Here is a 13,426-nt window from a genome sequence, read left to right as displayed (position 1 = left end):
CCTGATATTCTGTTTTTGCTTTTTCCAAACTCCATTATGCTACACTTCTTAGTATTAAAGTCCACTTCCCATTTCTGACTCCAGTTCCATACCCTATTTAGGTCTTCTTGCAGTGCTTCACAGTCCTCATCAGTTTCTATTTTCCTTAGCAGTTTGGCGTCATCGGCAAAGAAGCTCATGTAGCAGTTCACGTCCTCATCCATGTCATTCATATAGATAGCAAACATTATTGGTGCCAGCACAGATCCTTGCGGTACTCCACTGATCACCTCTTTCCAGTCTGAATATTTTTCTCTGAGCACTACTCTCATCTTTCTACCAGTCAGAAAGTCCTCTATCCATTTTAGTAGGTTTCCCTGTATTCCTCCTATGTGTTCAAGTTTTTTTAGTAGTTTTCTGTGTGGTACTTTGTCAAAGGCTTTTTGCAAGTCTAGGAATGCACAATCAGCCCATCCATTTCTTTCTTGCACTATGTCTATTAGTCTTGAGTAAAAGCATATTAAGTTTGTGGAGCATGATCTTCCTTGTCTGAATCCGAATTGTCTTGGGTTTAATATGTCATTGTCTTCCAGATGTTTTACCCATCTATTCTTGATTATTTTCTCACAAATTTTGGCTATGGTGCTTGTTAGTGATACTGGCCTATAGTTGGTGGGTTCTTCTTTGTTTCCTCCTTTGTGTATTGGTACAATGTTAGCGTTTTTCCAGTCCTCGGGTATCTTTCCTTCTTTGAGTGAGCTGTTTATTAAGATGTGTATTTTGTCTGTTAGTTCTTCTTTGCACTCCTTTAGAATCCAATTTGCAATACCGTCCGGGCCATGTGATTTTCTGACATCCAGCCTTGATAAATGTTCTGATATTTCCTTTAGTGATGCTGTAAATTCATTCATGAGGGGAGATTTCTTGTTTTTGTCTATGTCACAATTTGGTATTTTCTCTCTGGTGAAAACAGATTTAAAGTGATTGTTCATGACTTCAGCCATCTCTAAATCTTCTGTGTATTCTATGTTTCCTTGGCATAGTTTTGTGCCTACATGTGTGTCTGCACATTGGCCTGTGCGCACAGATTTGAGGGATGTCGCCCTTTGCGCAGAGGCATGCCTTGGCTTGCCTCTCCATGAAATAGGTGCATGCCTCCTGTGTGCATGAAAAGTTGCACTGGTGTAGCACCTGTAGGTAAGATGATGAAAAAATGCCCCAACACATTTATACAAATCTTTTAGGTTCCATATTGTCAGGTTGGATTTTTTTTTTCTTTTTTTTTTTCAGTTATATTTCATTTATACCTTCTCACTGGCCAGGCTGATCAGCACAGAAGCTACTGTATGTACCAACCTTTGCATGTTTTGCACAAACAGTAGGCCCACATTTTTTTATCATTACACCAGTGCTAGTCAGCAGTTTGGCAGAAATAATACAGTAATAAAAAAAAGAGGAAATTTTCCTGTTTGTTTGTTTTTATTTTGATTAAGTTTTCCAACATCGGCAAGCCCGCAACCCAATGAATAAAAAAAAAATCTGGCCTTATGAGGGCTGCTTGCGAATAATGATCTGCACATTTAAAAAAATAGAAACAAACATTGCTGTGACGTCATATGCTATTGCATGGAAAATTACTTGTGTACAAATGGATCTGTGCCTTGGTACACCGTTAATTTTCTTGTGAGAAATATCTATATTTAAAAAGCCATCCACTAACACTGCTGCTATGGATTATGTCATTATGACTCACATTATGCGGATAGACCACATATGAAGGGTATTACTTGGATCCGTTTTCCCAAACCACATTTGTCCTTTATGTCAGCAATGGTTTTGAGCATGTGGAAGGGATGATTTTACCACCGAGAATGTGAAGAAAAACATGTACATAAGCAGCAAACACTTCATAGTTGAATCTTGGGCTAAAAATGACTCACGAAGTACATCCAATCCTGCCCTCTCAAGCCCAGAGCAGGTTAGTCCACCAAGCACTGAAACAGTACAGTGTTGTCCAATTCAAATTCAGATGTGTTTTATTCATTCATTGTCAACTACAGAGTTTCAAAGGCATAAGCTGGGTCCACACTATTCCTTATGCAGATGTGCATGTAGTAGGTGGCTCCTTTGAAAGCCGAGCTTTGTCCACACTGATGTTCACACTGAGTGGGCATGAAGAAAGAATGCAAGTCTCACAGATGCAGTTCTAATCTATATCATTGGATAGCTCTTATAAATCTGAGTATTTTGAACACCATAAACAGGTACTGCAACTAGTAGTACCATTAGTAGTTATTTTTAAATTGTTAGTGTATTTTTGACAAGGGGCTGCCATGGAAAATAAAACAACTGTACTTAACCTAACTCATATTTTCAATGTCACTGTTCAGAATAACTCTTTCCTGATCTCATCAGGTTTGCAATTATGTTCCTTTGTCTTGATGTTCCATAAGCAGAGATGCTGCTTCAATAATTATAGAATATTGGGTGTGGCTTCTTGTCCAATCACTGGGGCTAATAGAAGTGGCCATGATGTAGAGCATACCTTTCCACATTGTTTTCACAGATTTTAGTCCTCAACACCCCAATCAGCACTTCAATAGAATGTTGGAATAACTATATGTTGAATATCTATCTTGGCCCCAGGGACATCGTCCCCCAACAATAAAACCTTTGGAAATAGGTTGCATGTCAACTTTGTTTACTCTTTTCAGTGCATTGAGATTGTCTGCATCTTGGTAGTTTGCCAGACTGCCAATAGAGTGTGTGGTAACTGTAACGTCAACATTGTGGTTTGCTATTGAAATGGGGTGTAAACAGTGGAAATGGTTAAGCACCACTGACTTATAAGAGCTCACAGTACTGAAAAATGTGCGAGATTGAATTTGGACTCCATATATTTATCAAAGCACTTTTTAAGTGTCAATTGTATTTCAACATACAACATGAACAGATAGTTTGTTCCAAATATTTGCAATGTGATTTAAAGAAAAAATTGTGTTTGATTTCTTATAGACCATTTTGCACAAGTCCTGTCCTGCTTTCTTCCTCACACTACTCCTGTGATAAACATGTCAAAATGAATTACTAACACTCCCTTGTATCTTCAGGTTAATGTAATTTGAATTTTTGTTTCTTGTGTTTAACTTGGGTTGTGGAAGGAAATCGTGCTGCAGGATGTTCCCCCACACCTCTTGTGCTAAGTGAGGTAATATAAGATACCAGCAAATCTGTTAGACTGTTAGACATTCAAACAAAGGCAGTTTATAATTAGATTTTGCAGTGTTTAAAATAAGAAGGATGGGGAAAGAAATTGTGTTACCGGACAGGGCCACAACACGTATACAAAGATGTCACATCTGTCGCTACCCACATGTACAGCAGTACATTTGTTGTGAATACAGTTTTACTTATTATGTGTTGGTAAAAAAAAAAAAATGTCTATATTTATAATATATTTAGCTGCTAATCATTCCAATGAAAATTGGGATCTGCCCCCCCCTGCCCACCCCCCACCCAAAAAAAAAAAAAAAAAAAAAAATGTATGGAAAGTGTAGTTCTGTAGCTCTGTGATCACCATCACCACTTGCCAGAAGCCTAAGTCTACTCACAGTCTGATAACTCAACTTCAAGTATAAGAATTTTCTCCGTGTACTTACCCTAGTTGTATTGTACACGGGAAGAGAACTATGCTCATAGTTACCCATCTTTGTATCTTTCAGCATCTAGTTTATTCTTAAATTCTTGTATAGTTTTTCCACACACTGTTGCCTCATCCAGTTTGTTCAGGCATCTACCACTCTTTGTGGGAAACTGTTCTTTTTCAGATCTCTTCTTTAACTCCTTTTTGAGTTTCTTTTCAGGTCCTCTTTTTTTCTTTTAACCCACTTTAATAAATTTTTTCTGTCGAGGACCTCCGTCCCTTTCATAATTCTGTAAATGGCCAGTAGATCTCCTCTTTCTCTTCTTTGTTCCAGGGTTGATAGTTCCAGTTTGGACAATCTTTGTTCTTATGTCAATTTAGAGAGTGTTGGTGCCATCTTTGTCATTGCTGTTTGGATTCTTTCTAATTTCTTTATATTCTTTTTTGTACTGGGTATCCATAGTGTTAGTGTATTCCAATCTTGGTCTTATCAGTGTGACTAATATTTTCTTTACCATTTCCTCATCCCAGTGGTCAAAGGCCACTATCCTTGATCTTAGTAAAGTGAAGGTTTCTCTGACTATTTTGTTGATATGCTTGTCTGGTGACCTTTGCTGATAATTACTCCTAAGTCCCTTTCTGAGCTAACTCTTTTTACTTCCTTTGTACCAATTTTATATTGCCCTGATATTTTATTCTACTCTTTCCAAATTCCCTCATACTACATTTCTTGATGTTGAAGTTTACTTCCCACTTTTGACTCCATTCCAAGTCTCTCTGTAGTGATTCACAGTCTTCCTCTGTACTTTCTTTAGTAGTTTTGCATCATCTGCAAAAAGTTCATATAACACTCCTCACCTTCATCCATGTCATCTATATATATATATGGCAAACATTATTAGAGTCGATACAGAACCTTATGGAACTCCACTTATCATTTCTTCCCAGGTTGAGTTTTTGTCTCTAAGTACCACCCTCATTTTTCTCCCATTCAAGAAATCTTCCATCCATTTCAATAACGTTCCTTGTACACCACCTATTATTTCTATTTTTCTTTGTAGCTTTTTGTGTGGTACTTTATCAAATGCTTGTTGTAAATCTAGGAAAGCACAATCAGCCCATCCGTCCCATTCTTGCATTATTTCTATTAGCCTCGAGTAAAAGCAAATGAAGTTAGTGGCACATGACCTTCCGTGTCTAAAGCCAAATTGTTTTGGATTCAGTATATTATTTTCTTCCAAATATTTAATCCATCTACTTTTGATAACTTTTTCACATATTTTTGCTATTGTGCTTGTAAGGAGACCAGTCTATAGTTTGTTGGGTTTTTCTTTTCTCCCCTTTACATAATGGTACAATAATTGCATTTTTCCAATCTTGTGGTACCTTTCCTTCTTTGAGTGAGTAATCAGTTATCTTATATATTTTGTTCGTTAGTTGACCTATACATTCTTTTAATATCCAATTTGCAATTCCATCCAGACCATGTGATTTTCTAACATCAAGGTTTTTTATTTGGTCCCTTATTTCCTTCTGTGTCATAGTTATTTCTTTCATTGGGGGAGATCTTTTTCTCTGTCCTTCATTCCATTTTTGTGTACTTTCAATTGTGAATACAGATTTAAAATGCTCATAATTTCAGCCATTTCTTCTCTCTTCTATATATTTGTCATTTCCCTGATGCAGTTTCACTATTTCTTGTTTATCTTTTAATTTACCATTCACATACCTGTAGAATAGTTTAGGTTGGTCTTTGCATTTGTCTATTATGTCTTTTTCATAGTTTCTCTTTTCTTCCCTGCATATATATACATATTCATTTCATTGTTTGTACCACTTGTTTGTTTTTTCTTTCTTTTTTCCATATTTTCCAAGCTTTGTCTCTTTTATCTTTAGCCTCACTACATTTTTTGTTGTACCATCACTTAATGTACACCCTTTCTTGCTTCTGCTTTGGTACATATTTGTCTATTACTTCTTCATAAATTTCTTTTAACCTCTTCCATATGGTGCCGCCTACGTAGGCGGCATGAGGAGCAAGTGGATACGCGAGGCTGCCATATTGGCGTCTTGATTATATTGTAGTTGTCCCTGCGTAACTGACATACTCTCTAAACTGGCTTCATCACATTTTCTATGGTTATCAAAATTCACGGGTGAAAGAGAGAACGATTGATATAAGCGGTGACTATTTTTTATGATGCGAGTATTATGATGCAACATCGTACGTCTGGCAGCTAATGCTGCCCGTGAGATTTTGGTCCGGAGTGAAGTGGTTAATATGTTTCATTTCTCTTCCATCTTTGTTTCTTCATTTAAGAAGTTTTCCCAGCTTACATTTTGAAAGAATTTTGTTTCTCAAAATCCATTTTGTTGTACATTAGTCTTCCTTTTCTATGTTTCTCATTTCTTCTCAAATCAATTTGTTCTTTTAGTTTGAATTCTATTAGTATGTGGTCACTCTTGCCAATTGGTGTCTTGTATTCCACTTTATCCACAGTTTCAGGTTCTGACGTAAATATTAAATCTAGTCTCGACAGTTCTTCATTGTTTCTATATCTTGTATTTTCCTTTACCCATTGAGTCATTGTATTTACCTAGTTGTATTTTACGGGAAGGGGAGCTATGCTCATGGTGTCCTGTCTTCATATCTCATTTTATCTAGACTGTTTTTAAATTTGCGTATCATTTTTGTACACACCACATTTTCATCTAACTTGTTCCAAACATCTATTACCCTGTGGGGAAAGCTGTTCTTTTTCAGGTCTCTTCTATAACTGTCTTTCTTGATTTTCTTTCCATGCCCTCTTGTATCTCTACTATGTCATTTTCTTAAATCCTCTCTATCAATAGTTTCCATGCCTTTCATGATTCTATAAATAGTTATCAAGTCTCCTCTCTCCTTTGCTCTAATGTCTGTAGCTCGAGTTTTGCTATTCTCTCTTCATATGGTAGTTCTGAGAGTGTTGGTGCCACTTTTGTAATTGCTCTTTGTATTCTTTCAAGTTTTGTTACACTTTTTTTTGTACTTGGTGACCACGTCGTGGCTGCATACTCCAATCTTGGTCTTATCAAAGTGACTATTATTTTCTTCACCATTTCTTCGTCCAGGTATGTAAATGCCACTTTGATTGTTCTTATTAAATTATAAGTTTCTCCAAAAATCTTGTTTATATGTTTCTCGGGGGACATATTATTCATAATAATGACTCCAGGCCCTTCTCATTTTCTACTTTTTTAATTTCGTCCTCTCCCAATTTATATGATCCCACTATTCTTTTTTTGCTTCTTCCAAATTCCATTATACTACACTTAATATTGAACTCTATCTCCCACTTCCTGCTCCATTCCCATACTTTATTGAGATCACTCTAGTGATTCACAATCTTCTTCAGTGTTCACTTTTTTCAACAGTTTTGCATTGTCCGCAAAGAAGCTCATATAACTTTCAATTCCTTTATCCATATCATTAATGTATAGCAAACATTATTGGGGCCAGAACTGTTCCTTGTGGAACTCCACTAATCACTTCATCCCAATTAGAGTGTTTGTCTCTTATCACCACTCTCATTTTTCTTTCATGCAAGAAGTCTTCCATCCACTTCAGCAGTTTGCCCTGTATTCCTCCAGCACTTTCTAATTTCTTAAGCAATTTCTTATGTGGCACCTTATAAGCTTTTTTCAGGTCTAGAAATGCACAATCAGCCCATCCATTTCTTTCTTGTATTACATCTATCAGCCTTGAATAGAAACACATTAAGTTTGTGACACATGATCGTCCTTGTCTAAATCCAAATTGCTGAACAGGACCATGATTCACAATAGCACCGTTAGCATAGCCCACTGGATCGTGTTGTTCACCAGTGTCTGGATAGGGTCTGGAAACCTAGCCCATTTTTTCCCTATAAGACCTATTATTTGCCCAACATGAATTTTATCCTGCATGATGGACTAAGGAATGTAACACTCGTGTTGGGTGAGGTCTGACTGTATATATATATTTTTTTGTTTTCATAGTATGCAGTGACACATGGCTGCATTTATGGTGTCATTTTTTGATGACTTATGTATTCTGCCCCAGGTGCAGAGAAGGTGCTTAATTTAGGATGCAGACCTGGCAAGGATGTGACTATGCTCACTGTGCAGCTGGATGTCAATGTGTCTAGTCTTGATACAAAGGCTAGAGTAAGGATTCTTCGGGCCTTTGCCTCATTCCTCAAACTTGAGACAGTAGCTAAGGTATGTGTGTGCTACTGGGAGTATGGCAAAATATCTGTTTGGATATGCAAGTGAGGGAGAAGGGAAGCTTCACTATTTTTCTCCTAAAAAAAATTAAAGATTAGAAAGTTACTTGTTTTTTACTTAGCTTTTATGTTTCCCCTTACAAGTAGGAAAGTCATAAAAAGGGAATATGACATACATCAATTTTAATATGAAATATCCTCTGTGCCTAATATTGGCTTGTATTGCAGGCTGCATTGATGCCACAACCAGCAGATTATGACCCCTTGTCAGACTCTATCATTGCGGGACCAGGGAGTGCTCAGGGTCAGAAGGCAATGCGGACTAGCCTGCTGCAATTGCCAGTTGGTTGTGAGGGAGAGATAAACCGTAAACAACAGGCCATTGTAGATCAAGTGGAGGCTGCTGCTAAGAATGGGACTTTGCAAGAAATCCTGAGCTTCCCTGTTTTGGGATGGCATGTCACACAGGTAAGATTGTATTAAATTCAACCTATTTCATAAAGAGGACATGTACGGACCAGAGCTACACACCATTTTGTCTGTGATAGAGGAGGACTCTGCTCACAGAAAAATGATGAAACTTTTATTATATTACTACTGTCCCTCTTTTATGCAGTCCCCCAACCCCTTGTTGCTGTCCTGTACCATTTCTCTGAATTTCATTTCCTTGTTTCGCCTACCCTGTGGTTGGGGAAAAGAATGCTGCCACCAAGTATTCCCACTTGGATCGTAAGAAGCGAGAAAAATGGGACGGGGATTGGAACCAGGCATCCTTCTCCCTGTAGCCCCACAGGGGACATTCTTAAAAAAAAGTAAAGGCATAAGAGGGTTTAGGAGTTTTCCAACCAGCACCCTAAGGTTTGGGTCTTTTAATGTGCGTGGATGTGGTACAGATGAGAGTAAAAGGGAAGAGATAGATAGTATGTTTGTGAGAAAGATGGATGTGTTGGCTTTGAGTGAAGCTAAGATGAGAGGGAAGGGCGAGTGTGAGTTTGGGAGTGTAGTTGGGAGTTTCTCAGGAGTGAAGAGAGGGCAAGGGAGAGAAAGGGTAGTTAAACCAGTAAGTGAAGAGATAGGTAAACGTGTAGTGGAGTGGGAGGAGGTTTCTTCAAGGTTAACCCCTTCCATATGGTGACGCCTACGTAGGCGTCATGAGGAGCAAGTGGGTTGTTGTTGTTGTCGTTCCCTAGACTGTCTGTCCGAGCAGTCCCGTCTCCCCAAGGAAGGCCACAGCCGAGACTGGGTTTTCCCACAAATCCTTTATAGAGTGTATGTTGTGTTGTTTGCGTGCATGATTGTGTATAATGCAGTCTTCCATTATGTGTTGTATGGTATGGGGTGAAGTGTTACATCCTGGGCAGCTGTTCACAACACGGTCGTCCAGCCTCCTCTGGTAGCTTAGAAGTGCTGGGTGGTGACCGCATCGCATCGCAGAGCTGCAACATCTACGTCGTGGGACCACCCCCCAACCCCAAGAGTTGGGGGCCAAACAGCGGCATTTACCCCTGGCCATCAGCTCTACGCAGATGGAGCAAGTGGGTACATGAGGATGCCGACGTCGGCGTCTTGATTATATTTATTGCAGTCGTACCTGTGTGACCCCCATACTCTGTAAACTGGCTTCATCATATTTTCTATGGTTATCAAAATTCACGGATGAAAGAGAACGAGCGATAGAGCAGTGACTTTATTTTTTATAATGCGAGTATTATGATGCAACATTGCACGTCTGGCAGCATTAGCTGCCAGACGTGCGATGTGGCCCGTATTGAAGGGGTTAATGTGGATGAAGGTGAAACTGGGAATGGAGATGTGGGTTTTTGTAAATACATATGGGCCTGGTAGTGAGAAGAGTGTAGGATAAAGGGAGGCTTTTTGGATAGATTTGAATGAGTGCATAGAGGGATTAGGGAGGAATGTCAATGTAGTGGTATTGGGAGACCTTAATGCTAGGGTAGGAAATGAACCAATTGATGGAGTGGTTGGGAGATGTGTAATTCCAGGAAGGAATCGTAGTGGAGAGTTGATGGTGGAGATGTGTCTAGAGAGTTGATGATAGCAAATACAGTGTTTCGGAAGAAAGTCAAGCATAAGTACACATGGGAGAGGGTGGTGGATGGAAGGGTGGTAGATAGAGCATTAATGGACTATGTAGTGGTAGATAGGAGTATAATAGGAAGAATTAAGAATGTACATGTTCTAAAGGGAGAGAGTGGAGGAATATCAGTTTATTTTTTGGTGGAAGGGAAGTTGAGAGTGGAGGATAGATGGAGAAAGAGGAAAAGGACAAAAGGTAGGGAGGTGCTTAGGGTGAACTCTTTAAATGCGAAGGAAAAGGAGAAGGAGTACAAGAAGAAGCTGAGGGAGGAGTGGGAGGGAGTGAAGGATAGAGTAGAGCTAGGAGTGGAGGAGGAATGGGGATAGTTCAAGGAGGGCGTCACAAGGTGTGCAAAGATGGTGTGTAGAACAAGAAGGATGGGAGGAAATAGAAGGAAGGTAGTGAGTGGTGGGATGAGGAAACAAAGAAGAGTGTAGAAGGGAAGAAGCGAGCTTTCACAGATTGGTTACAAAATAGGACGAGGGAGTCATGTGAGAGCTACAAAGAAAAGAGAAGAGAAGTAAAGCACAAAATAAAGGAGGCAAAGAGGAGAGCAGATGTGAAATGGGGTAAGAGTATGACAAAATTTTGAAAGTAATAAAAAGATGTTTTGGAAAGAAATTTAGAGAGGAATAGGAGGCAAATCAAGTAGAGAAGAAAAGGTAAAAGGTGCAGATGGAGAGATGTTAATGGAAGAGAAGACAGTAAGAGGAAGATGGGCAGAGTATTTTAGGGAGTTGCTAAATGTGAAGGAGGATAGGGAAGGAAAGATAGTTGCAGTGGGAAGTGCTAAGAAAATGACTGTGATGAGTGAGGAAAATGGAGGAGAAATAAGGAAGGATGAAGTGAAGACCGTTAACCTCTTCACTCCGGGCCAAAATCTCGTTGGCAGCATTATCTGCCAGACGTACGATGTGTCGTAATAATATTCGCATCATAAAATATAGTCACCGCTTATATCGATCGTTCTCTCTTTCACCCGTGAATTTTGATAACCATAGAAAATGTGATTAAGATAGTTTAGAGAGTATGTCATTACGCAGGGGCAACTACAATAAATATAATCAAGACGCCGATATGGCAGCCTCGCATATCCACTTGCTCCTCATGCCGCCTACGTATGCGGCACCGTATGGAAGGGGTTAAGATGATGAGAGTAGGTAAGGCACTTGGGCTAGATGGATACCATGCAGAATGTCTAAAAAAAAGGAGGTATAGTGATGGTGGACTGGCTGGTGAGGTTATTTAATGTTTGTTGGAGAGAGGGTAGAGTGCTGGAGGACTGGAGGAGTGCCTGTATAGTTCCACTCTACAAAGGAAAAGGGGATAAGTGTGAGTGTAGTAGTTTCAGAGGAATTAGCTTGTAAAGTGTAGTTGGGAAGGGTTATGGGAGGATCTTGATTGAGATGATTAGGAGAGGAACAGAGGGAGTAATTGGTGTGGATTTAGGACAGGTAGAGGTTGCATAGACCATATTTTTGTGAGAAACCTATAAGAAAAGGTAAGGATGTTTTTTGGGCTTTTATGGATATGGAAAAGGCTTATGACAGGGTAGACAGGAAGGCACTGTATTGTAGATATACGGGATAGGAGGAAAGCTTTTAGGAGCTGTCATGAGTTTTTATGATAGTAGAGCATATGTGGGCAAAAGTAAGGTGATGAGATATACAAGGGGAGAAAATGACAGCAGGCTGGAAGTGAGCATTAAGGGTGAGAGACTGGAGGAAGTGGATAGCTTTAGATACTTGGGTGTGAATGTGACAGGAAAGGGAGGAGTGGGGGTGAAGGTAGAATGTAGATTGAGAGAAGTGAGTAAATGCCTTGGTGGATTAAAAAGTGTAATGAGAAATAGATATCTGTGAATGGATGCTAAGAGGTGGTTATATTTAGGAGTGATTGTGCCAACAGCACTGTTTGGGGCAGAAACATGGAACATAAGAGAGAAAGAGAGAAGTAGTTAGAATGTGTTTGAGATGAAATGTCTGAGAAGTATGATAGGGGTTACTAGGTTAGATAGAGTGAGAAATGAGGAGGAGAACAGGGGTGGAAAGGGAGCAGGGAGATAGGGTTGATGAAAGAGTATTAGGATGGTTTGGACACATGGAAAGAATGAGTGAAGAAAGATTAGTAAAAGAGGTATGGAAGGCAGAGGTGGAAGGAGTGAATATAAGGGGACATCCTAGGACGAGATGGATGGGGTGAAAGGGGCATTACAAAAAAGAGGAATGTTTGTTGAAGAAAGACGGGAGAGGACAGAAGATAGGGGTGAATGGAGAAGGGTTGTGATTAGATGATGCTGTGAAGCATGAGGGGAAGTGGGTGGGGGTGGGGGATGAGGAGTATGTATGAGAAAAAATTTGACGCAGCCCGAAGGGATTTCTGCCAGTCTTCTCCTTTTCTGCATGAGGGGACAGAGAGGGGGGTTGCCGAATTTATGAAACAGCCTTGCTGTAGATGTGCTGTGCCTTGTGATACTGCTTCTGATCCAGGGCAGTGGACAGGATGCAGGAATGACCCGTCATCCAGGAGGTGCCAAGATAAGAGGGAGGAGGGTGGAGGGGAGTGGAATATGTAGGGAATGGAATGGGTGGGAGTGGTTTCTATGCCTTTTTTTTTTTGCTACCCCCCGTGTAGGGGGAAAAAAGCCTTTGGTATATGTATGTAGTAGAGCGTGTGTCAGGATTAGAAATGGAGAGAGTGAGTGGTTCAAGGTAAAGATGGGACTTCGTCAGGGATGTGTTATGTCGCCCTGGCTGTTCAACTTATACATGGATGGGGTGGTGCGAGAGGTAAATGCAAGGGTGGTGGGTCAGGGATTGGAGATTGTTAAAGAAAATGGAGAAAATTAGGAGGTGAGCCAGCTGTTGTTTGCAGATGACACTGCACTTGTAGCAGGATCAGAGGAGGGATTGAGGAAGTTAGTGACAGAGTTTAGGAGTGTGTGTGAAAGAAGAAAGTTGAAGATAAATGTGGGTAAAAGTAAGGTGATGAGATGTACAAGGGATGAAAGTGGCAGCAAACTGGTAGTCTGTGGAATCTTCCTTTGGATCTATGCAGGCTCTTGTTGGAACAGTAGAGCCATAGGGATCAATGATAGGATATTGCAATTGTGCACACAACAATTGGGATACCACTTTCTTGATCCCTGGTATCTCTTTCCAGATATCATGACCTTTACGCTTCTGATGGAATCCACCTTACCCACAGCGACAAAGATGTTCTTACAAACCTCATTGTGGGAGTTTGTAATGAACTAGTTCCTTTTTTGGGGTAGAAGCCCAAAGGGAAGGGAAAGTAGAGTGTACGTGGGAAAACAGAGTAGAGTATAGCATTAATGTAGAACAATATGCCATTATAGGACAAAATATAATTTTAGGATATAATGTCGGTAGAGGACAAAATGTGTAAAAAAGAAATAATACGAGTTTCTTAAAACTATGTACTTTAATGTTCATAGTATTA

At 39.8% G+C, this 13,426-nt stretch overlaps 1 protein-coding gene across 1 annotated transcript in view; it reads left to right on the top strand.

Moving 5' to 3' along the window:
* Dg (Dystroglycan) overlaps window positions 1-13,426 on the top strand; it is a 253,094-nt gene that overhangs the window by 158,739 nt on the left and 80,929 nt on the right. Inside the window, exons 5-6 of the mRNA XM_076185188.1 lie at window positions 7,704-7,861; window positions 8,095-8,334. Of these exons, the coding sequence (XP_076041303.1) occupies window positions 7,704-7,861; window positions 8,095-8,334 (398 nt within the window). The remainder of the gene's footprint in view (window positions 1-7,703; window positions 7,862-8,094; window positions 8,335-13,426) is intronic.

This window comes from Oratosquilla oratoria, chromosome 5 (genome assembly GCF_046742065.1).
Source record: "Oratosquilla oratoria isolate Oo_2021 chromosome 5, ASM4674206v1, whole genome shotgun sequence".
Lineage (NCBI taxonomy): Eukaryota > Metazoa > Arthropoda > Malacostraca > Stomatopoda > Squillidae > Oratosquilla > Oratosquilla oratoria.
Note: the sequence above shows the minus strand (reverse complement) of the source record. Positions and strands in the feature narration are given on the sequence as shown.